General features: G+C 45.3%; 1 protein-coding gene across 5 annotated transcripts in view; it reads right to left on the bottom strand.

Annotated features, from left to right (window-relative positions):
• Positions 1–19,438, bottom strand: part of FUBP3 (far upstream element binding protein 3) — a 42,110-nt gene extending 22,672 nt beyond the window's left edge. For 2 of the 5 annotated variants that reach the window (XM_026101778.2, XM_026101781.2), the window contains exons 1-6: positions 19,232–19,437; positions 11,878–11,983; positions 5,277–5,327; positions 4,769–4,802; positions 2,769–2,818; positions 1,093–1,164 (exon numbers count right to left, since the gene is read on the bottom strand). In XM_026101778.2, coding sequence (XP_025957563.1) covers positions 1,093–1,164; positions 2,769–2,818; positions 4,769–4,802; positions 5,277–5,327; positions 11,878–11,983; positions 19,232–19,318 — 400 coding nt within the window. In that variant the 5' untranslated portion in view covers positions 19,319–19,437. Of the gene's footprint in view, positions 1–1,092; positions 1,165–2,768; positions 2,819–4,768; positions 4,803–5,276; positions 5,328–11,877; positions 11,984–19,231 lie in introns of all 5 variants that reach the window. The other 3 variants (XM_026101780.2, XM_026101782.2, XM_026101779.2) reach the window with 2 other exon arrangements.
• Positions 19,439–26,063: the final 6,625 nt, after the last annotated feature.

Genomic DNA, 26,063 nt, shown 5'->3' with positions numbered 1-26,063 from the left:
ACTGCCTTCAGTAACCAGGCAGGCAGAGAAATGCTTATTCCTCTGACACAGGCTAGACAGTTTAATTGTAAATAGTAGGGTAGCAAAAGACATCTAATGTAAAGAACAAACTGCTGCCTGAAAACATGGAGTGGTGTGATGCAACCTGAGTCCATGCCTTCGTGCAGCCTTCTAGGCTGCGATTCATTACAATTATGTCCTAGAAGCAAATGTGAGTAGTATTTATCTATCAGTAACTCAGAAATGTATTCCTTCTGAAGAATTAAGTCTTGTTCCTACAGCATCTTAAAGATGACTACAAGTTTTTTGTTTTGTTTTATATTCTTCATAGCTCTGCACTTCCCCAGGTGGCTTTTTTCTTTGTAAAGTCACACTCTTGGCAAATATATAAAATTCAAAAATGGCAGCTGCTTCAGTAACTGTTAAGTACTAATGAAAACGCTCATTCTACACACAGCACATGCTAATGAATTCAAAGACATCCAGGGTCAACGTGTTTAAAACGATTTGATGGATGCCTGCATTTCTTTTAAAGCCTTCTCCACCAACTAAAGAGAGATTTAAGGACCTAGATTATATTCACCCATGGTTTCCTGTACAGCACTGTAGTACAGTCTTCCCAAACACAAACAGGCTGCAGCACTAGCACAGAGCACTGGATGGTCCCACCTCCTCAATGCATGGTGCTTTGTATGAAGAGCTGCTGCTACCCTCCTGAAATGCCTTCTGCCAAGAGCTGACCAGACTTATCAAATATAAATCGCAAGAGCTGAACAAAGATGTACCACCAGGAGAAAACTAAATAGCTGCAATTTTTGCTCTAGGAACAATATGGAGTGTCCATTTGCACTGTACCCATCTGTTGGTTAAAGACAGTCTCTTAATTGTTTCACTGTCAGAACCACCTGGCACACCTGTTTTCCATGCTAGTACAGAGGTCAGTCCCAGAACAGCCCTCCCGTGCATGTTTGCCTAGTATAGCATTTGTTAACCGTGATAACACGTTATGAGCATTGCAAGGCACCTGATGTAATGGACACAACATCCTTCAGCATTACAACTTGTTCACCTACCCTAAAAAGAGGCTCTTACCTGGAGCAATTTGAATTTTGCAGCCAGACTCTGCCTGAATCCGTGAAATCTGTTCACCTCCCCTGCCGATTACTGAAACAAATTCAACAAGCATCAGAACATGCTGGTTTTCTCAGTAACTGCGAAGAGCACCCTCCCTGTTTTACTCTGTTGCGGCTACCTATAAAGAAGCAGTTCCACTCAGTTGCAGAACAGGTATCCATAGTATGACCACATCTTAGTAGAAAGACCGAAAGATACTGCTGAAAGCTATTCTATTACCTTGAAAAAAAAAAATCTATCTTGTACCGAAACGAAAACACATGGTGGGTTAGAAAACAGACTCTAGTTTGAGCCCTGCTAGAAGAGTCATTTTGATACGTCTCGTTCAACCTGAACCAATAAACCAACTACCTTGGGTCCTAAAAAAGCAAAAGCCATTTGCTTTTATTTCTTTAAAATTCTTATCTACTGCCTCTTCTCAAAGGACACGTTATTTCTCTGGCCTGTACTCAAAGAGAACTTCTAAATACTGAAATGCTCTATCAAACTTTAAGTGAAAATGAATACTCCTCTCCCCTAGCTCTCTGGAGTCAGCAAATAGTTGTCTACCAAAAAGACGTACTGAGGAGAGAGTATGTGCTCATCACCATTCGTGTCCTTCCCAAACTGCAGAAGGGCACAACTGCCAACTCAGACAGGTATGTCTGGCTCAAGATGCTCCCACAGGATAATCTTTCAGCTGCGGACCTGCCATTTCCCAACATCTGTCTGACCCTGAATCAGGATTAGATTTAATACACATATGATGCACCAGTAGAGCATCCAGGCTCCCCTCTCACAGAGCTACAAAATCTCTCTGATATCCCTCCAAATGTGTGGAATCAGGACCAATAAATGAAGAGGTCGGGTAGGAGGAGAGGGCTTCCTTTACAGGAATTCCAGAGTTACAATTTTATAGCTTATTTAGAGTCCGGACAAAATTTCACACACTAAGGGGTAATTATCACGGTCTGTTATTTTCCTTTTTACTCTCCATATACCAAATTGCAAGAGATACACAGAAATCTAGTGGAAGAAGAGTAAATGCAATCACTATAGTCACAACAGCAGGAGGGTGCCATTGAATGGAAGAGTGATGATCGTCCAGAGGAAGACAGAAATTAGGATCAAGCATGAAAGAGAACAGTATCAGGAATGCAAGTCTAGAAAAAAACCTAATTCGAGCAATGCATGCTGGTTGTTTCCCTGCAGTAAACATATAAGATTTAAAACTCTGTTTAACTTGCCCTGAGTTAACTCTCATTTTAACATTTAGATGTTGTTTCCTTCCCTCAACTCTCACACTACTACATATTCAAAGAAAGTAATATGTTTCAGTGAGGGGCAAATAAATTCACTTTTGACGTGCTTACGTGCTATGGTTGTTGGAATTTAAGGGAAAGAACCACTACAGCTCTCAGTAACCGGTACTGCACAGTGTTGCTCTTATTGCTGAGAAACCAAGCTTTTCCACACAGTTTGTGCCTGGATTTTAAAAACAGGTCATCCAGTCCCTATGAAGAGGGCATCAAGCAAGGCTTATCCAAGGCCAGTAAATACACAAAGCTTGTGAGCGTGTCTTATTCTGTCAGAATAAAGTGTTCCTGCACAGAATATATATTAAGAAACAAATCAAAAGCATCCAAGATACTTACTAAATCCAACCATTTTATCAGGCACTTTGAACTCTTCTGTTATTACAGCCCTAAAAAAAAGCGAGAAAATCAAATAGTCATTACAAAAAACAATTTGAAAGAAAACTATGTCCTGTCATGGAAACCAGGAACAGCATATAAGGCTTTTGCACAGACAAGTAAACACTACGTCACAGTCAAAATCATCTGTTTTGGAAGGGACCTCTCAGGGGTCACCTGCTCCATGCCCTAGCTGGAGAGAGAATGGATCTCGTTTCTCCTACACTGGATACATTTCCAATTTATTCTCCATTATCTTCAGTGGAGCTGACTGAACAACCTCTTTTTGCCTTCTTGCTCCAAACAGAATAATGGCAAAGTTTCTTTAAAATTTAGCCTAGACCTTCCAGGTCACAGCCACTGCCTACTACTTCTTGATATGCTCTTGCCAAGAGAACTAACCAATGCCAAACCTGATAAGGATGCCTCCTCTAATATTTGTAGGTTGTCTGTCTGCCCGTCCTTATCATTCTTTTCTTTGGAATTTATAAAGGCCATCTTCAATTATCCTCTGAATTCTTACTATCTCAAGACCTTAAAAGCCTAACACTCTTGGGACTTTTCTCAGTGTGTCTGTGCCTCAAAACACAGTGCTCAAAACAATTTCCTAAGACCTAAATATAATCAAGAGGTAGAGAGGAATTACCTTTCATTTTTTTTTTTTTTACTTAATTATTTGTATCTTGTAGAAAATACAACACAATGAATATAGAACTTACAAATTCCACAGACTGAAATATGCACCATATACAGTTTGTCCAGCACTCTCAAATGCAATGAAACATCTTCAGAATAAGTTCAGTGTAAGTTTTCTGGTGAGATAAATTAAACCTATCCCATCACTTGCTTAATACCAGTTAGAGAAGGTATAAAATACACATTAGGCTTCACCATCTAACCTGCAGATAAAATACTTTCCACTATCTGAGAGCCTCTACGCTGGCTCTCAGTACAGATGCCAGTGCCATCCATATCTGCAACAGAACGTGAACTCCCATATGCTGCAGGGAGGTTCAGAATTACATTTGTTTTAATGTGGAATAAACCTAGCCTGTTGCCAAAACGCCCTGTCCTGCATTACTTGCCTACCTCCCCGTGCTGGAGGAGCAGCTGCAGCCAGACAAAGAAACTCACCTAGATGAAAGCCAACCACCAAAATCAGAAAGAAGTCACTTGAGGCTTTTCAGCCTGGTCAGTTCCTGGCATAAATATCACTGCTGGCAGAACAGAAGTGGCAGGTAGCAGCAGAGCAGACAAGACTGCCGTGCCCTTTTGTGCGGCCCTAGCTAGACATTAACTTTAGCCTAACAGTATCGCCATGAAAAATGGAAGGTTCTACAGTCCTTGTGTATATTCCTTGCCCTTTCCGCTGAGGCCCCCAACAAGCTGTTGGCTGCAATGGTAACACTCTACCAGTAGCCCAAATATGAGTTCTAGCTTTAGAAATGTTCTGCCCTTCCTATTCAAGACAGGCAACTCCATAAGAGAAGGATTCCAGAAAACCTGAGTTTTACTTCTGTGGTAGATAAGACATGCTGCATAATAACTCATACTTGCTTCAGTCTCCCAAAACCACTTTTAACAACCAAAGGAATCATCCCAGGTGACATCAGATGAACTAAAAAAAAAAAAAAATCCACCTGTCTGTTTAATACTTTCAACTCCTGTCAAAGTGCCAGTTTTTTGGGGTTTTTTTCCTGAGGTGGGGGAAAGGGAGAGCAGAATTTATTCTGTTCAATCCTACAGATTTACAGGAACTAAATTCAAGTTCCACTTCAAGCCTTCTTTCTTCATCACAGCAAATAGCCTTAAAGGTTTAGCAGAAACCCCAGTCTGGAGAAAACCCAAGCTGACGATTTCTCCACATTCTCAACCTCTGACTTCCTAACACTACTACAGATGGTGGATCAATAAACAATTAGAATTGATCAATAAATAATAAAACATAACCCACTGCTTACCTTTGATGTACCAGGGCCCCTAACTGGTTACCTACTGTGGCAGAGAGAGAAAAAAGGAAAAAAATCAAAGCATTAGCACGGATAAACTAACTTTATCCCTATAGAAAAAGAGTTCTTACCATTTCATCAAAAAAGAAAGAGGAGCAAAACAGTAATTTAGGTTCAGTGGCTGAAATGAATGCGTTATGTGGTACAAAACAGGAGGGGATTTCTTGATCAACACACACCATAACGCAGTGTCCAGCTGAACGCAGGATAGGACATTGATCTGCGTCTCCCCATGCTGAGAGTCATGGGAGAAAATCCTGCCTGCCAAATCCAAATCCCTGCAACTAACCTCCCTCCTTCCCAAATAAAGCCCAAAGAAGAAGAAAAGGGGGTGGGGGGAAAAGAGAAAGAAAAAGAAGAAATTTCAAGCAGATTGTTATATACTAATAAATAAATAAAAGCCAAGCAGATTCAGCAATTTAGTCTAGTCAAAAAAGCATTAGAAATCACTTGCACGTACTTCTCTCTGTATCTCTTATCTGTGCTCCATGGAGCCCACCTACGCGGAGACCTGTTAAAGGAAGAGGTCTGTTAAGTAACCTTGTGTCACCAGAACTGTATTTTTTTAAACACATTGTCGAATGCACACATTCCAGCCATACCTGCAACGTTAGCTGGTGGTCCATTTGTGATTAGCAGTTATCTCCCTAACAATCCCTAACAACCTCCAAACCGAGTTTTTTCACCCCAACCCCCCCTAGATTAAATCTTTCTTCCAAATGTTACTGGGGAAAATATCATTAGACTAGATCATGCAAAGTGGGAACGCTTGCCCTGCTGGGCTTCCTACTGGACACGGCCTGCAGCAAATCAGCTAAGAAACAGGCCATTTGGTCCTAACAACCAGTTGAAGATTATATTGCAGGCCTGGAGGGCCCAAGAAGCAAAACAAATGAAACTGGCCCACAACACGTGAACTGTGATAATAAAGATGCTATTTCAAACTACATTGCAGCAACCTGTGCATTCTGTGACCTGAAATAAATTGGCAATCAGCTGGCAGGGTTAGAAAACGGATGCATCTCACACTCTCCAGATCTGGTAGAAAAATGCATAAAGTTTGTGGCCAGACATGTTACTCAAATAAATAAAACAGACAAAGAGAGTCAATAACATACTTCTGTTGTGTGTCTATATCTTTATAATAGTTCAAGATCAAAATATTGACAGCAAATGTGTTTTATTACTCTCTCCAGCTCAGTGATAAGACAACTGCTGTGTTATCGACTTCCTTAGATTTGTCTTTGCATATTCTCACCCTGACTATAAAAAACTCTAATTTGATAACTATCAATACTGCAGTTGAAAAAGGCGGGTGATGTAATGGGGAATATTTGCTCTAGCTGATAAGCTACTGCTGCAGAGCTGAGCAAGTATGACCCAACAGAAATCCAGAATCTCGCCATCTTGCTCCCACCAGCGCTCACGATATTTTTGCTGTATGTAATATATCTTGTAGCTATTGCTGTAGAACAGGCTTGCCCTAGCCATGGACTAGGCCACTCATTAGCCCAAGACGCCAGGAAGAGTGCCCTTAACACTACAAGGCTATATATAAATACCCATTTAACATTTCAATTCACCAAAACAGAGCTCTCTGCAGTCTTTTACACTATGCTCACTGCCCACAAATTATGAGACAGATATACATCCAATAATCAATTCCTGAAGTTTAGATATGTGGCAGAAGAGCCTTCATTTTGCAGCACAGTCCCGGACTTGGAAAAGACAACTTCTGTGGGGAAGTTGCAGGAGCACAAAAACTCAAATCACTTAGACAAATAATGCTTTATGTGTATGTAATACAAGGCCTGCAATCCATTTCAAGTACCATACAAACACAGTAAGCCGTGCAGCACCCAAAAGACCTATCATCCGTATTGTATATTTGTTGTACAAATCGATGAAAGAACCCCTATTAACAGCCTGTAGCCACAACTCGTACGTGAGATCATTTCTTCCACATTTCACGGATATCCCCTCCAGCAGCTGAAAAGTAAGGCACGAGGAGAGAACTGGGAGTTCTGCTGCTTGAAGCCAGATATAATTTCTTTCTCTTTAAAGGGGGAAACAGAACTGACGTGGCTCCCGGTTACAACAATCTAAAGTTTCATTCCTTCTCTAACATGCCCATTTTGCTCTGAAAGACAGAGACTAATAGAGAGGCAAGGCTGGGGCAGAACACACTCGCTGCAATGCTAAAAGCCGATATTCTATTCCACCATCTCCCTCCTAATGCCAGGGAGGGGGCTGAACTCTGACAAGCCACATACGTATTTCCCCCTTTTTACATCTATTGAGTACAATTTAACTGTAACTGCAGTCATTTAACTGCAAATAAGAAAAAATACTGAATAAAATCAGCCAATCTCCTGTTAATGGCACCTGCTGGTTGATAACTCTTCACTCTGCTTTAGGCTTCACCTTAACTGAATTCTACCTAACAGACACTCAAAACAAACGCAGATTTTTTTTCCACCCCATAAAACAGAGCAGTGCCTCCCACTAAATTAATGTGCAAGGTGGGAATACACAATCTTGCAGAAAGTATCTTCACCACTAGAATAAAATCACAGCAACAGCACGCCTTCTGGAGAGCGGCAGAACCTGGGGTTGCATTTCACACTTTCGAACCAAAACGGGATCATCAGAAATTTTAGAGGGCCAAAGGAATGACACTAACTACCCTAATTTTTCTTCATCATTAAAGAAGGCTAGATCTTTCCTGAATTAAATGGTTAAAAACTAATCAGTTTAAGGGTCTGCCTTTGTTGGGAATCACTACTTTTTTTCCCCCCTTAAACTGCCTTATTTAAAAAAGTGAACTGTAAATCTGCAATTTTGAAGAACACTAACATATCAGGTGATAAACTAAGCCGTTTGCCAAGAGATCTGGACTTCTGTCCTGGCCCGTCTCCCATTACAGGTGCAGTAAGGAGCATCACCACTAACTCCCATCAGTAAGAGAAGAGTAGGATTCCCTTCTGCTCATCCTTTACTCTATTTCCATTGAAAATATTTTGATTAAAGTATTACATACAATAGGATCATGTTGTGTTTCAGCTCTATTAGGCGCTACTACAATCACATTTTATCATAACAAAATAGGCTGCCTTTGTATTTGGATGTACCACAGAAGCTCAGAGAAGGTAGGGGTAAGTCTTCTCCAAGGTCTCTCATCTTTGTTTCCCCATACTCAAAGGATGCCTCAGTCTTCAGCTACAACACTGCTTCTTAACCCTGTCTACATCACTGGAAACTTCTTCAAAGCAGCCCCAAGGAGGGCAAAAAAAGGCTAACGCTCAGTTTCTGGGAATCAGTGTCTTTCCAGCAGACTAGAACCCTGCTTCTTTTTAATAAAAGGAAGCTGCTTCTTCAAGAATGGTTTAACATTAAATAAACTTGTTAAATCACGTTGGTAATTAGAGAGACCCATTAATTAAAAATGAGGCCAGGAGCAGCAGGAGTTGGCCGTTAACAGGAGGGCAGGGATCTATCCTCTGCAGCAAGCCACAAGCAAGGTGCACTAGGTCTCTGTGCCCCAGAACTAACCCCATGTGTAGTGGTCACTTTACGGAGAAACATTAACTGATATAAGTAGCCATATAAATGCCAACTACAACTTGCTGTGTTAGTAGTACAAATAAACCAGCTCTCCTCCCTGCACTGTAACTATTTGCAGGATTACTTTAAAGTTGTTTCCAGAGATGGGAAATAAAGAAATTGGGGACACAGGTTATGTTAAGGGAAGCACAAGAGAGACCCGCATGCATTCTAGTTTCCAATATAATGACAATTTTTTTTTTTTTGGAAAGGCTCTAAAAGCAACTGAATTTGTTTTGACCAGCACACTGTCAGCCTGTCTTAAGACCATTTCCTAAGCTGACATCAACCAGCCATGCCAGCAGCTACTTACAAAAACAGACAGAGAATTAGATTTTCTGAAACACAGACAGTTCTCTTCTCACCTTAAATACTTCATATTCCCTGGAATGAATTTTTCCAGGAGTATTAAGAACAGAAGTAATTTTCTAAGCAGCACAAGAGCTAGGCAAGGGAAAGGAAGCAATGAGAACTGCACCCAGCCACCAGCCCAGCGAACAGGGGTATGCAATCAAGAAATTTACCACCAGCTTTGTTTTTAAGCTATCCAGAGTAACAATGTATCCAAGCCCCTGCACTAGAGCACCTGTAAAAATATAAACAACCTCTTCCTGACAACAATGACCCCAAACCATGATTCATAGACAGCAGAAAATGCAGGAAAGCGTGGGCATGCAAGCCTGACTCCCCTTGTTTGCAGCTACCAGAGGACTAAAAAGACTGTCAAAACAGTGAGTGCACTCCTAATGTTAGTGTCCTACTAAAAGCAACTGCCGCCTTCCAGGTGCCTAAAGACGAAGCAGTCTGTAATGCCACGGCAGCAGGAGCACGTAGATTATGAATGACTAAAGGATGGATCCTACCACAAACAAATACAGAGCAAGAAACACTTGCTGCTTCAGAAGTCCCAGGAGGAATCTTGCTGTTAAGTGAGGAACTCATCACATAATCGTATTTCAGCACGAGATTTACTAATACCATTAGAAATAAAACTGAAGATGGCCAAAGCTGAAAGAAGAGATACCTGCTCCTCACCTGACGATTCTAATTTCTTTGCTCAATTTCAATCCTTTAAATAGCATTATTTCTTTCATTTCTCTTCTCTGAGATCACAGAGACCAGATTTTTGGGAAGGCAGTGGGAAAAAGCTGTAAAACCTACACACGTATTTGAGGTACCCAAGGGCAAATACAGCGCTTGGAGCTACTTGAAAAACTGCTAGAAACAAGGTCCAATGCCAAAATACAGGGTGAACAAACACCTGTAGGTCTCCACGTCAGCAGAACAACTGCAAATACAACACTCAAAAGAGGGCAGCCGCTCTTGAAGGCTCACCTAGGAATGACACCTGCTACATGGAATCACCTACCACAACGCGAGAAGCCAGCAGAAACCAATTTATAGCACAGACTGTAACTGTACAGATACGGTTTGCACCAATGCAAGCAAGGTTCAGCAAGTCGTAGGGCTCGCCAGCAAAATTTTAGGTACAAAGCCTAACTTTTGCCGTCATAAGGCATTACGACCATTTTGCATATTAAAAGTTCATTAAAAACGATACTGCCAAAAAGTCGAATTTCTCATTTTAGTTCAGTCTGATGAAACAGTGAAGAAATAGGCAGGGCTTATGTTATTAATAATTAGTTCCTAGAAGGCTAGTTTTATTCATTTTCACATACAATATAACCATTTGCTCTGAGCCATTTAGACAGCTCAAAACTGTATGCATTCATCAAATTAGTACTGAAACAAAATATTCTTAAAAATCAATGGCAAAATAGGAGCTATTTACACCTATTCCCACAGTGTTTCTGGAATGGAAGAAACATCTGACGACAACATTCTGTGAAATCATATCCATGACTGGACATTTGTTTCTGCTGAGCGCAGCTTTAAGGAGAGATGAAGCTGCGACAACTGGAAAGGAAAAAAGTCTAGAATATGTTTGTAAACCGTTTCTTTGCAGTTGATCTAGCCTAGCAGCTAGAACCACACTAACCAAGTCTATTTTGATCACAAAAGAACGGCAAGGTTTCACAGTTCATTGCTTGACAGCACAGCAGCTGGCCACACACAAGACCAACATATACTAGTACATATACCAACATATACTGGCCTCTGGCTTCTCATAGACTTAGTGACGCACCAGCCTGAGATACAACATGCAGGGGCTGATCCATATAAACCCTTTCTTTCCTAAAACATCAAACCCGAGAAGCAGCAGCTTCTTGCTCAAATACAGCCACAACACCAGAAAATAAAGCAGACTGTGGCATATTTTCAGACAACAGTAATAACAGCAAGCTAGAGTCTCCTGATGAAAGAAACTTCTCTCCATGCTCCAGAGTGCTTTTCAGAACGAGAAGCAAGAGTGAACTATTTTCAGCCTTCACTTCACACAGCTTTGTACCAGGCCAGAGACAGAGAAAATTCTTCCAAGATACGGTCCTAGGCAGAAGTTTCACTTACCTCCTCAGCGGTCCTGCACACATTTTATGGGGCAGAAAATGACCCTGCAGGGCTCTCTTTGTCAGTAAATATACTAGAGGAAATAGGAGGAGGAAAACATGGCTATTTTTCCTGATAACCAACCAAAGCAAAAGATGAGCTCTTTGCTTCTATACTGCAGCAGGTAACAGTGTAAACACTCTTCTTGTAGCAGTGCACAGCATTACAGAATTATAAAAAACAACAACAGCAAAAAAACCCACACACACTGTTCTAACCTTTTTGCTGATCCTGCCAAAAACAGGAAACAACTTATTTTAAAGGTGTAATAATTCATACAGTATTAACTCACTACAGTAACCTGATATGATCCACCCAATAAATTGCTCTTAGGTTGTGGCCAGTGTTAAATGCATCAGATTTAAGAATCCTCACTAAAAACAATCATCAAAAAAGTGAAGCCTAATATGAGAAGCTTCCCTCCAACCTGCCTCAACTTCCATCAACACCCTTTCTCCTTAAAATTCACATACAAAGCTAAGCAATCAGAATTCTTGACATATGCTCAACTGCTGCACTGTGGCCACTGCTAGTCATGAAAAGAAGCATACTGAACACATGCCCCTATATGCTGCCTGTTCTCGGAACAAAAGGGAGGCCAGGGAAGGACAGCGTAGTTATGCATGTCTGGCACTCTGCGCACGAGCTCCAGCACAGTTCCAGGAAGACCTCGCCTTGGTACTACCACAGAACAAGATTTAAACTACAGAGTTAATTTGCTGATTCCCACAGTTCGTAAGATAATGCAGAATTGCTTCACATTAGCAATATTAATGCCTAGGAGCCCTGTACTATCTGCTAGGACTAAATAGCACAGGAAATCTTACATACAATTTCTACACACACACATACACACAGTAATCTCTGTCCTTACAGAAGATAACAACCTCCATACATGGATTTCAGAAACTGCATCCACATGATTCTCTGCCTACTCATAGCCAGCTTACCTCCATCATCCAGGGGCCGTTTCTGCACTCCATAACCATAGACTGATGGGTCCACAAGTGTTGTAGAATTATTCAAGTGAGGAATATCTCCAATTTTAGCAGCAATCTATAAAGCAGATGACAAAAATATGATTAGCATACCTGAAGTGTCAACCACCACAGCTAAACTCATTCTTCCAGCAAAGCATTTACCGCAGTCCAGTCTTCTCTCAGTTGTTTTCTATATAGGTGCTTTTATAACACAGTTGCAAGAAAGCAGTGCTTTACTTGAAAAGCAAACAGCTTTCTGTTTGCTTTTGGTATTTGTTTCATTAAGATCACATTCACCCAGCTCCCCTTCCTCGTCATGAGTATGTATTTACTCCCTGGAATATTATATTTAGGCTGGTTCATTCAAAGGACAGCCGAGAAGCAGGATCCAGCCAGGAGAAGAGCTCAAGCAAGCTCACCAACTTTGTCTTGGAGAAGCTGCCGCCACCGCAGCCGTGTAGGAGGACATACGCTTCCTGCTGCATCTGTGCATATCCAGAAATTTAGAAATGCACACTTGCACATCAGCTTGGGGGGAGTGTGGGGAGGAGAACGTGAAAATACACAGGACGAGGACAGGTTTGGCATCTCCCTGTCAAAGACACGGGATCACCCTGTGTTTACTCTACGAAAAATAAGCTAGTGGGCAAACTATTAGCCTCAAATTAGTTTCAAATTCCTGCAGAGGTCAATATAGCACAGACATGACTAACACTGGCTGTTCCTCAGCTTCCAACCTTTATGCAGCGGTTATAACCATTCTCTGCCAAGCTAAAACACAATAAGGACATTTACAGGAAAGAAGAGACGCTCAGGTATCACAGCAAGGGGACCGAGTTAAACAAACAAAACAGGTGGAGGGATATAAACATCATTTAATAAAAGTGAAAAGTTAAGCTCATCTCTAATGACATTTGGGAGACATCTATATGGATGGATGCTGACAGAAGCAAGCTCTTTCACCTGCACTCCAAGCTAACTGGATGCAAGCCAACTCTGGTATGGAAACCAAGAGGCACATTAGTTCAGTGCTGCACCTGAGTTAATACCCGTCAGGGACATGCAAACTGAAGTCTCACAGCACCCCTTGCCTGCATACAGACATCCTGCTTTAATAAGCAGGTACGAGATAAAGTTGCAGAACAAATACAAGCATGTTGTATTCTACGTTGTTTTCCTCTCCTCCCAAAATGAAAATCATTGAACAAGATCTTTATTGGGAGTCTGATTGTTCTTTCCACTTGTTCCCACTCTTATCTAAATCTTCCATCAAGCATTTTCACACCAATCAATTTTATATCACTATATTATAATTGGGATTTCAACAGAGAATAAGCAATAAGAATACATGAAAAAAGCATTTTATACAGATATGCTTTAAAAGAAGCCAAGGGCAAAGGAGAAAAAGGTGTTTCTAAAATTTTAAAGTTTTATTGCAACAAAAAGACAGCTACAAAAACTCAGGTTGTTGACACTATCAACTGCTATATTGGAACACACAATTGTCCAAGATTCAGAACCAGAGGGTAGTGAAAAAAACGCTGTTTGAAATAACCTCTGTGGATTGAGGGCACTGCTTTTAGAAAGACTAGAAAAAAAAACATTCTCTTTTATGCCTTGCATGAAAAGGGCTCCAAGTTTTGACCATTTTCTTCTCATACTCCATTCCCTCCTGTCCTCCTTTAGATAGACAACCACCTCGATGTATCAGAAATACCTTGAGAATGCAATCTTGACTTCCCACTTTTACCCACAGGATTTTGACATTTTTTTGGATGAATAATTGAAAATATAACACTGGACAGTTAAACCCAAGGTGAAGCCAACATAGAGCCCGTCAAAGAGGAAGTGACGTTCAGCCTTAACCTAGTTTTAGCATAGGGACTAGCAGAGTGATCATGCAGCAACACTTTTTGATGAAAAGCATCTTGGGCATCAACATCTTCAAAAACTGGTAAGTCCACAAAAATACAATTCTGAAAGCATTAGCACAGACCAGCCCTTATCCATTCCGTACTACAAAGTGCCAGGTGATGCCTTGCTTTTATGTTGAATGTATAACTCATCCACGATTCTAACCCTTTACCCATGTGCTTCCCCCTTATGTCTGGGATGCAGAGGAGTTTAATGACAGTACAAAGAGCACAGATGTTTCCCGACCACTTCAATACTGAAAAATAAAGTTTTAAAAATAATTCATAACAATCTATTAACAGCTTTCATGCCATAACTTACAATCCAAACTTACGCTAAAGGGACTGTGTCGGGTGTAACATACCCTGGCATGTTTTGGAACGTTTGATTTTAACATGCCCTTCGTGAACTCTCTTTCTGTTAATAGTTATTTACTCAGGAGGGAGAGCACTGTAAACTGATCGTTTGGATCTGTAATCACACATCTCACACTCAAAGGGAAGAAAAGTCTGTAGATACCCGAAGCTGGCCTACAGAAGGAAGCTGGCATGAAGCACAAAGGTGTGAACAAACAGATCACTGGCTCTAAGGCTGTCGGCTCCTGGAGTAGGAGAATACTATAAATCCCATCCATGTGTACTGCACAACTACCTCCCCTGTATGTAACCCTTAAAGGAAAGGCCAAAATAAGAGAGCCAATGCCATTTGCACTTTTTTTTTTTTTTTAAAAAAAACATACACCCTTATCTCTAAAGCCTCCCAGCTGCCACCAGCTTACCCACAGACAACAAGCCATCTCACTATAGTGGGAAAAATACCCTGCAAAATTAAGCATTAAGCTTTTAAAGTAGATATAGCAGTTAAAATAAGTTTTAACTTCTTACGTTCAACTTACGATGGGAATCTCAGTTTTTACTACAGGTTCAGCTGGGAGATAAGCACAAAAGTTAGAACATGGCAAAAGTAAGCAGACCTAGCCCTTATCTGACTAAATGACCTTGAGTAATGTACTGCTAGCCACTGCTTTTGTCCCACTGCATGTCAGTCGTCAGGTTTTTTTTTTTTTCTTTTTAAACCCAACACATTCTGTAGAGCTCTAAGACACATTGGAAAAATTTCACTACCATAGAACCATTGCTGCATTGAATCCCCCCAAAATCAGGCTCTCCCGACAACACTTTAAAGGACACGGTACAAACCTGACCTACAGAACTGCAATGGTAAAGTTGGGGGTGGGGGGCACGGGGAAGTTGTGTGAGCTTTGCAATTTAAGAGGAAGATAAAATGAAGCCACTCATGCAAATGGAAAGCTCTGCTATTAAGCACTTTTTTTTTTTTTTTGGCTATATCTTGCATTTCTATCCTCCTATACCTTTAACCCCCTTTAAAATGGTACAATATCTAAACACTTTCAGAAATTAAACTTATTTGCCAGACACAAGACTCACACCACCAGTATCTGCAGAATTCAGCTTTCTGAAGAAATGCCTGGCTTCCGGGAAGAAGCTTTCCATGCTGTTCTGCAAAAGAACAGCAACTAACATCACCAATTCCAGATATTAGCAGGATGTGAAAAAAAAAAAAATATATGAAGCACTATCATCTGGATCTTTAGACAATTCTAGTGCTTCTGCTGCTCTTCCCATTCACCGAGCAGAAAACTTAACTTAGCACAACAGCCATTTCTCCAGAGCACTGCAGGGAGTGGGGAAAAACATCCACAACTGTTTAAGTGCCATGTCACAGGTGGTTTTCCCAAACACTACATTAATAGCAAATATCTGCTCTGAATCTATTTGAGGATGATCTGAAAAAACAGTCCAAAAGGGAATAAAGAGAAGAAAGTCTTAAACTCTTCCTCCTCTCTGCAGAAAATTAGAAGTGGAAGCCTGATGTTAAAAAGGGATTTGATATGCAAGACCTGATATAACTGACAGTAAGTCTCAGGCCATTCACCTGCTTCGGAGGTACCCAAGACAACACATTACAGGCTTAGCAGGCTACAGCCTTTCTTCTTTGTATCATTCCCAGACATTCAGATTCAGACAATACGTAAGACAGATTACAAGATGGACATATATGAAGAGGGAATCAGTTAGCGCTGCAAATGAATGTGTTGTACCGAAAATAAAACTGCCAAGGAGAACAGGAGGGAGTTATGAACCAAGCAAGACACCGTTCTGTCAATGAGAACAAGCCTCAAAGACTGCCCAACAGAAATCCGTTTTTGTCCAAAGTACCAGCAGTTCTGCTTATTTTCCTATCCATTACTCAAAAGGAGAATAAATGTTCTCTCCCTCTCCCCGACTCCAAAATGTGACAGAAAAGCCACCCTGCTTAAGACCAGCTGCTTCAATGTACAGACTAATCACTACATATGAGCTAAAAGTTAATCTACTCAAATGAGACTTGGTACAGAAGAAGCAGGACAGCCTACCTCAAAGCCTTAGCATTCATTTGTAAAAGTGCTTCTTATTACACCTCAGACATTTAAAATTATACAGAAGTCCAGCAAGTCAATCACAAACATCAAAAGCAACGCATGTGTTACTTCTTTCTAAGGTATTAGAGTTCTCACTCTTATGTCAGCTCACCTCCCAATGCCTTTGAAGAATGCAGTTACTGTGATTGATCAGCAAAGTCTTTGCTATCCTGAATAATTTAGTTATTAATAACTAAGCACTGTACACTGTAGCTCAAGTTTAGCATCATGGCCCTCATGAGAACTGAATTTAGTAAATTTGATTACTAGTTTTAAGTGCAAGATTAAACTTTGAAACAGTTCAGATGTCAAACCAAGGATGCCATACTCAAGCTGGGGAAACAAGAACTAAGACTGAAATTTTTCTTCCTCTAACCTCTCCCCTTAGAGCAAAAGGAATACTCAAGAAAAGGCTATGACACTAGTCACAAGCACCAAAAAACTTGACATCTACCTACCAGATTAGTGTAACTCAGGCAAATAATAGCTTTAAACATATTTAGTGAAAGCTCTGCCATCACCTCCAGAGAAATGTCAGGGTTAAGTAAGTGCCTTTGCATCCCAGCTGGTTCTCAGCCAAAAAGGTTGATTGCAAATTGCTAGGTTTGTTGAGGTAAATCTCTGTCCACTGGGGAATTAAGACCACCTTAATTCATATTTGGTAACAAGTTATCAATGACAATTATTTAGTCCTGTCATACCTGGGCAGTAGAAGACTACCTAATCCCCTACAAAGCCTCTATGGAACTAGATTAAATCAAACACTTCCAGGGGAAGGAGAAAATAAGGAAGGGAAATAAAGTCAGAATATGGTTTTGCACTTGCAAATGAGTCTCTGCATCCCACAAATATTAACGAAAATCACATTCAGCAGGCAGCACGCAACTCACTGTGCAAAAATGTAGGCCACTGAACTCACAAGAACACATGCACAGCTCACATTTCTCACACACTTGTTTTCAGTGAGAAAGATATCACAGAGATTGCTACGCTACAGTGCCTGACTGGAAGTTGGCAGCCTGGAAGGTTTTGAAGCCTTTCAGTTCAGACTAGTTTATGTTGTAGGCTCGTGGAAACCCAACATATTCATCGAAGTACAACAAACTTAACCAGTAAGACCAGTAAAATCAGAGTAAATAACCATAAAAAGGTTATGGAATTATTTCCATCTCCTTCATGTACGAACATATGAGGCACCCTAACCTTCCCTACAAATTTGACAACAGCAACCATACAAGGTAGATCAGAATCGATTTTCAGTAGCTCTGCGTTTCAGCTCACCACAGTCCTAGGCACTCCACTTTAACATTTAACCTCTTACTGATCAGGTGAATGGTACCTACTGTGGCACTTTCGGTACATTCACAAAATAGTCTCAACAAGCTGCAACTGATCAGCAAATAATGGATTATTTTCCTCTATCTAAACAGGTTACTCAAAGATTATTCAATTGCTAACAGGCAGAAAATATTATCAGATATTCAATAAGATATTTTTGCAATTAGAAGCCTTCAGTAGTAGAGGACCAAGTAAAGACAAACACAGCTGCAATACCTCCCAATTCAACTGCATCGAATAGATAATCCTGGGCTAATAGCAAAGCTTTCAGGCATCACATATCATCAAGGCCACAGCATTTTGTCAGCCACTGAAAAGTGTGACATGTGGCCTCATCTAGGACACAGCTAACATGTAACTTGTCTGCTACATACTGCAATACGTATGCTTAGATATAACGCTTTAAATCAACAGGTGAAGAGCAAACTAGCTTGTGTGTTCTTCTAGAAAGGCGCAACGCATTCATCTAGATGAGCTACTGTTTCTGTACAGTTTACTGAAGACAGTACAGAACAAGCATTTGATGCCATACCAATCCACAACCAAGCCATAAGCGACTGTAAGCCACTTAAGTTCCATTAGAACGATCGCTTGAAAGGTCTCACAGTCCAGCTTACTTTCTCCAGGAGCTTCTCAGTTAAATGAAAAAAAGGAAGTCTGGGCAACAGAAGGAGATTCTCCCACCTTGCCTGTAACACTGGAAAGACAATAAAGTCAGAGTCTTCAAGCATCAGGTGGGCCTTGGTTTTGCCTTGTATTATGCCTTGTTAAGTATCACATGCAGTTACTAAGCACAAGTAAAGAGCAACTTGCCCAAAGAAGAAATAAACACTTGCAAAAAACATGGAACAAGAACTGTGATGAACAGTCACAAAATCTGTGCAGCAAACAGAGCTGGCCAAGCAACAGCTTCTTGTTTCTGAAGCCACTTTTCACAACCTAGAACACTGCAAACATTTATGTGCTCCCTAGGTTAAACACAAGAACACTGATTTTTTGCAGGGATCAGGTCTTTCTTCTAAAGTTTCCATTTTGGCACTGCATAAGCTCTGAGATTCCTTTGGAGAGTAATCCACACTCCCTTCCCTCTTCCTCTGAGGAGGAAAAGCAAGTCTTTTCTTCTGCTAGAGTTTCTAGTGACTAGTCTAGAGCACAGTTAAGGACCTGCTTAAAAAACAAGTTAGCGATAGCTCACCCCTACCCATGGCAAAGTTTAAAAACGCAGTTTGGCAGAGGAGAGCTCCCACAGGCTGGAAACTGCCTCCTTCCCCGAGGAGCAGTGTTTTTGCCGTGTCACAAGCCCCAGCCTCAACCCACGCGGCACGAAGACTAGCAGAGAGCCCCGCGGCCGCCCCAGCCCCTCCAGCCCTTCCAGCGCCGGCGGCCCGGAAAGGACAGCCCCAGCCCCGGGCCCTTCCAGGGCCGGCTGAGAGGGGCCTCGGGCCCCGGGCTCGAGGGAGAGGGCAGCGGCGCCGCGGCCCTCCCCCTCCCGGCGGCTCCTCGCCTCGCCTCAGCCCCGCGGCCTAGCGGTGGCGCCGCGGCCTCCTCCCGCCCCCGGCCCCGCGGCGGGGCTCGCCAGCCGGCGGTTACCTGCCGGACGCGGTGCAGAGCGTCGACGAACCCCTCGGGCTTGATCCCCACGGGCGCTGCGCTCTGCCCCTGCGCCAGCTCCGCCATGACACGCGCCCCGCGCCCGGCCGCCGCCGCCGCGCCGTCCCGCCGCTCCGCCCGGGGACCCGCACCCGGAAAGGGAAAGAGCCCCCCGCTTCCGCCGGAAGTGGGGCCGGACGAGGGGGCGGGCAGGGGACGCCGGGACGGGGGAGGGCAGGGCGGGGCGGGGCCGGGGGGGGCTCGCGCCGTGACGTCACGGTCCCTCACGTGCAGCCCCCCCGGGGGGGCGCAGGGCCCTGCTGTGGGGAGCCCCATGGCGGGGAGGGCCCCGGTGCGGGGGCAGGGCTGGGGGGGGAGCCCCATGGGAGGGAGCCCTTTTGGGGGGCAGGGCCTTGCTATGGGGAGCCCCATGGCGGGGAGAGCCCTATTACAGGGGCAGGGCTGGGGGGCACCCCGTGAGGGGGGGGCAGGGCCTTGCTATGGGGAGCCCCCCTGGGGGAGGGTGTTGAGCCATGGTGGGGCAGCGAGCCCCACGGGGAGGCTGGGCCCATGGTGAGGGGAGACCCCACCATTCCCTGCCCCACACGCAGGGTCTCGGGGGCCCCCCGCAGTCGCCCCTGGGGACAGCGTGCCCCATAGCAGCAGGGCCGGCCTCGGGGCACCCCACGCTGGGGGGCAGCAGGGACTGGCTGCTACCCCCCATTGCGCACAGCCCACTCTGCTTTACCGGCTGAAACGCCACCCGCGAGCCTAAATACCCCCGCAGGGGCCCCAGGGAGGATCGGCACGGCGTGCCCAGCCGTGCGGCGCCCTATGGAAACACCCCCACGGCCGAACCTGGGTGAAGGGCGAGCACGGCCCCGCTGCGACTTCACCAAGGTTTGCTGCAGCGTCAGCCCTGCAGCGCAGCCTCCACAGCGCACCAGAGCCCACGAGGAGCGCGGCATGACAGCGTGACCCCTCTTGCTGGCACGGTGGCCTTTGGCAGTGTTCATTTGCGCCTCATATTGTCAGTCCTGGTGCCTGCAGCACCAAACGAGCATAGAGCACTTTTCATGGCAGCAAAATAAGGGCCAGAGCCTCTAAACCTAAACCGTTCTTTCTGCCCCTGCAAGATCGTGCCTGGTTGTGGCATTGCTGCCTGGCTGCCACGCATTTCTCCAGTCTCCCCATTCCTGCTGTAAGCGTGGCCACCGCCTGCCAAAGCACCCCCATAGCAATTGGTGTTCAACACCTTCCGTGAAAATGTTGTTGCAGAACGCCTATTTCTGTGTCTTATTTTCATGAATTTATCTGAGGAATGTGGTTTCCAAAGCAGAGCCATGCTGAGCCCGTTACGAGGTGCTTGGTTGTCACGGGACACTGCAATCACAAAGTTAGACACACTAACAGGCAGGATCAGGCTGTTAAAGTTTAGGTCCAGACTGGAATTTTGCTGTGTGCTTGAACATGCACCATGTTAGTGCAATTTTACACCTTGGGAGAGACGTGACAGTCACTGGCTGCAAGCGCAATCCTGACAAGTGCCTACTGCCTGCAGGAGAAGTCGCAGTGTTGTCTAAGAGCTTTAACTAAGCACAACAACGCGGGGTGCAGGCCTGTTCAGAGAGCAGTGCCGTTTTTATTACATGTCCTGATCCAAGAGTAATTTGAGCTCTGTGAGATGTTTGGCACCACCCACATCCTCTGGGCCAAATCCCCAAGATCTGATTCATTTCTTAGTCACAAAGCCCTCCCACTGCAAGGAACAAGTAGGGAACTTCAGGATGATGCAAGGACCAGTTAGTCAAGGATTAATGCAAAGAACATGCAAAGATAATTCCTAAAGCGGGGCACTGTTGTACGTGGCATGCACAACTCTCACAGCGTGCACAAGTGATCCTCGACATCTAACTGATCGGGGCACTTCTTGTGGGTCTAACTGTGTCGAAGCCTCATTTAGGCTCCTGCAGGGCAGCAGCGGCATGTTCTCCGGATAATTTTTGCATGCAGACGTGGCTATCGGATACAGCAGCTACCGGTACCCACCCTTTCTCTTGGGATGGCCACGCCACCTCCTGCAGAGGCGCAGGGGGCTGGTTGAGGTGACCTCTTCCCTGTTGTATAAGGGGACACGCAGCTATCATGCAGCCACTATATAGTCATCTGTGTCACACAATCTGCTTCATAGGCACAAATCCCATCAGGTGATCAAGCACACTCCTGTTACAAGACTGAACGTTCACGTATCCTCCAGCCATATGACAACACCACCTCATCCTCTGATAAGGGCACATCTTATCACATGACAAGGAAGGATAAAAGGCAGCAGGCTTCACGTCTCCAAACAGTGTGAGGGACCTTCAGGAAAGAGAGCAAAAGGAGGGGGTCAGTGCCGGAGGCAAAATCTGCTAATATGTTGTTGATCAGCCACCCCGGCTTAGAAGCATGGCGGCCTTGACCGAAAATATCCCCACCCAGCTGCATATGCATAAAAGGTAAGAGATGGTATCTCCTAAATTACAGCCCACAGCAAACTCTTTATTTTTGGCTGAGTTTACAAGGTGAGCCTGGAATAGCAGCTCCTGTTTGACTATAGCATTGAATGCTGCAGCTCCTGAGGTATTTTACATGTTTCTTCATTTAACGTAGCCCCTGTGGGACTGTGTGTCAGGATTGCTCGAGTCTGTTGCGGCCAAGTCAAATCCCAGGAAATGGTGCGGCTGGGTTTCCTGCCCTGCAATGCCACTGCAGCCTGAAATAGTACAAGTTTCACTAGACCAAGACCCAGTTTCCCAAAGCTACCAGGCCAAAATATTAAATTCCAGACTTAAACTATGACCCAAATTATTCAAGTTCTACTGGTTTCCTTCTTCGCTGCTTATTGCCATTTCCAGTTTTATGCATATCATTTGTTCCTACATTAGTAGGAAAGAATTGCTGAGCCTGATGAAAGATTTTGGTGAACTTCCAGGAGCCTTTATGTAGGGAACATGCTTTATTATTGAGATGCACAGTCTCCTGGCTGTCACGTCCTCTCATACCAGAGGTCTTGCGGATTACCAAAATCTCCTCCTTTCAGAAGCTTAGACCACTTTCCTAAGCAAAATTACTGTTTATTATAGCAGCAGGAACATAACATTATGGAGGAAGAAGGATTTTAAAACAAGCAGACGTGTACGTCTACATCACCTTGGCCTAACCGCCATCTTTAGACCACGGTCAAGACAACCACAATTTCTTCAGCCACACCAGAGATGGCTCTGGCCTTTTTTGCTGCTTCCTCTCCTGCAAAGTGCTACTTTGTGGGATTAAGGGACTTTTCCCTCTCCTAGTCCAAGCTGGTTTTATATTTGCCTAGGAAGATACAACCGGATCAGCACAGTCATTCTGTCACTGCTCTTTAGCAGCTCTTTGCCTTTTGAACCACTCTTTCCCCAGCTGCTAGTTTTCCCAGGCAGATCCTGGGGTGGGGAGGGGTCACCCCAGTTTTCTCACTGAGCAGCTCAAAGACCTCAGCATCTCCCACCCCACTTGTTCGCTAGCCCCATGCTCTCTTTGCCAGCTCAGATGACAGTGGAAAGCACTTACCAGCAGCCAGCCAGACTCCCCTGAGACGTGTGTTTTCATCCAAGAGATGCAGGTGTGCTGTGGTCTTCAAGAAAGACGCAGCTCAGCGAGACAGCTGTGTCCTGGCAAAGCTTCTGTAGATATGAGCAGCCAGTGTGCTACGGTGAGCCCTCTGCCTGACGCCAGCTGCTTGGCAAGAGGCACGGTGTGAGACAGCCTGTCCTCAGGGACATTTTGGGGGCCCCACTGCCCAGGGAGACAGTGGCCCTGGTGGGAGCAGGACCAACCTTGCAAGCCTCCACCAGTGGAAAACATTGCCTGGAGCCACGCACGGAGGTGTCCTGAGGATGGTCTGCTGGAAGCAGCATCGCGGATGTGCTAATCACAGGCAGGCAAGGCTGGACGTAGCAGGCTGGGCATGGAGGAGCTCATAAACAGGCCCTGGGAGAAGCGGAGGTCCCAGGCACCTTGCCCAGGAGATGAACAGGGATGCGGAAACCCAGGCGTGAGCAGCTCCCCCATGGACCACAGCCCCTCGAGCTTCCTGTGGACCAGAGCATCAGCTCTGAGGAGCACGAGAGACGTGTTATGAGCCCTGTTCACCCTGGGCTTTGGGAAGCCTTCACCTCACTGCTCCCCTCCAGCAGGGCATGCTACTGGCACAGCTGTGGGACGTGCCGGCACGAGGACTTGCTACATAGAAAAACCATTCACTGCTCTTCACCTGCCTCCAAAGATCTGGCCCCACCACCGCAGTGCCTGGAAATACCCCTGCTTCCCCTGCACGCAGCCCAGTGACAGCCACACGCCAGACTCCGCTTGGGGCATCTTCTGCAGCCGCACTCCTCCCACGTGCCTCCCATTTCCCCATGCGGCTGCACACCTCACAGCTGAGCACCTGCTCCTCCAGCGAGAGGAACGTCACCCGAGGCACGGGGAAATCCCCTGCCCTGCTCCAAAAGCGTGGCAGGACCCTGGTCTTTCCTCCGCCACAGAGGCCTGAAACACGGGTCCCTCGCAAACCCGGCGCCCGCCTGCAGCCGAAGCCCAGCCCTGCCGACGAGCCCACGCTCCTCCGTTGGTGGTGCTGGCGCTTGGGACGTCACTGCAGGTCTGTGAATCTCGTTGGCCAAGTAAAACCACCCCCAACTTCCCAGCCCTCAAGGTGGCTGAAAAAAAGCTTATGAAATGTGAAGCCTAAAGTCTCCAGCACTAGGATGCAAACAGAAAAAAGCCGTATCTTCATTTTGCCAGGCCCATCGCTGCACTTGGGGCTGCCTTGCTGTCTTTGAGAGCTAGGTTTTGGCAGCCTTGACCACCGGTTAGAGATGCACGTGCGTCCTCGGGTCACCTTCTGTGCAAGAACTGGGCTAAGGGATAAAGGTGCTCAGACTGAGCAATCTTTCGAAAAGAGAAGGTGATTTATACCGAGCGAGACACCAGTAGCTGGGCCATGGCATGGTTGGGGGCTCCCCTAAAACCACAGCCCTGGGAGGGCTTCCTTCCTATGGGCCGGGAAGGGCTCGGACGGGCCAGAGGATGGAAAAGCTGCACGAGGAGGAATGAGAAAGGCTGGGAACAGAGTGGACATGATGAACGAGGCCCTGGGAAGACAAGGGAGGAGGTGCACGTGGACGCCTGCCTCTGCAGCACCCCAAAGCGAGCGCTGGGGCTCCGCTGCGGGGAGAAAGCCAGGCGAGGCAGTAAGAAGACATCAGGCAGCAACTGAAAAGGAGGAAATTACAGGCCTTAAACACTTCCAGAAACAAATTTCTGATGTAAATCTTCCTTTTGAGGGAAGAAAAAAAAAAAAAAAAAAAAAGGAAGAGGAGTGATTCTACGCCTCCATCACCCTTCTCCCCCCGCCGTCCCCACTCCCGAGACACACACACACACACCTTCACACACACACACACGCACTGAAATTAGTTGTGACAGCTGAAATTCTCTTCTCATCGGACGACATTTGACAGGGTACTTAAAAAAGAAAAAAAGAAGGAAAAAAGGAGAAGAGGAAGAAAAGGGAAAGTGGTTTGGTGTCGCATGGGGGAGGCGGAGGGGGGTGATGGGGTGGGGGATTTCAAGTGATACAAGGCACATAATTCAGGCTTCTTGGATTGCAAAAGCTCCTCTTACCTAAAGGGCCTGCTGCCTTTATTTTTATCCAAATGGCTCAATTACTGCAAAGCCCCACAGAGAAAATTATGGATGTTTGCCTCTATTTTTCTCCCCTTGTCTCGACAACTGTAGATATTTTGTTTTCCTTCTTTCCATCGTCTTTTTTTGGTGGTGGTGGGTGGGTGGGGGGTGGAAGGTGTCCAGCGACCAGGATGGGGGACGGAAGAGGAGTTGCAGGAGACCCTGGGGCGAGGGATGGGGAGCTCGCACACGATGGCCCTGCCACTGTCACACGACTTCTCCCACACTTCGCCTTGCGCCTTCCCACTCGCGCCTCGCTTCCCCCTCTTCTTTCCAGCCTTCCCATCTCTCTCACCCCTTTTTCCCCTCCTTCTCCCTTCCTCTAGCCTTCTCTCCCTTTCTCCTCTCCCCACCACCTCTCCCTCCTCTCTTCCCCCCCCTTCTCCCCAACACCCCCTCCCTGTGCCTCTCAAAGCCACCATAATAGCAGCTTGTTTGGCACTTCACTTGGTCTCAATGAGAAAATTCCCCCCTCTCCCTCTTTTTGCCTTCGTTATTTCCAAACCCTGCAATAGCTCCTTTGCTCAGGGCTGCGGGAAGTGCCCATTTTTCAACATTTTCCTTTGGCTTATGTTTGTCATCCTCAGAATTACCGCACCGGGGAGTCCAGGCAGCCCGACACCGGGCCCTGCTATTCACGCCTCTCCTGCTCCTTGAGATCATGTAGGGAGAAATTAGTTATTTATTTCAAGCACCACTGCAATGCACTTACCTGCAGAAGTGTTTGTTTTGGTCGCTCGCTGGCAAAGGAGGCTCCACAGGGAGCGCGGCTGCCGCGACAGCTCCCTTGCAGCCACGCAGGGCCCGGCGGGACACGTGGCAAGTGGCAGGGCGCAGGCAGCCCGAAACGCTCCCCAGGGAGGTGGGAGCACAGGACCCCGCTGGGGTATGTGGCCGAGGCTCTGCGGGGCTGGTGAGGGGTCCTGGCCATGCCGAGATGCTTCCCAAAGGCTGCTCCTGGAGTCGTGCTCTCTGCAGGTCCTGAGAGTTTCCAGGCCTTGTTGGCCAACGACAAAACCTCGTTGGCCGTGGTTTTATTCCTAGGTCAAACATGACAATGACA

This window comes from Dromaius novaehollandiae, chromosome 20 (assembly GCF_036370855.1).
Source record: "Dromaius novaehollandiae isolate bDroNov1 chromosome 20, bDroNov1.hap1, whole genome shotgun sequence".
Lineage (NCBI taxonomy): Eukaryota > Metazoa > Chordata > Aves > Casuariiformes > Dromaiidae > Dromaius > Dromaius novaehollandiae.
The sequence above is the reverse complement of the archived record's forward strand: the minus strand, read 5'-3'. Positions and strand labels throughout refer to the sequence as shown.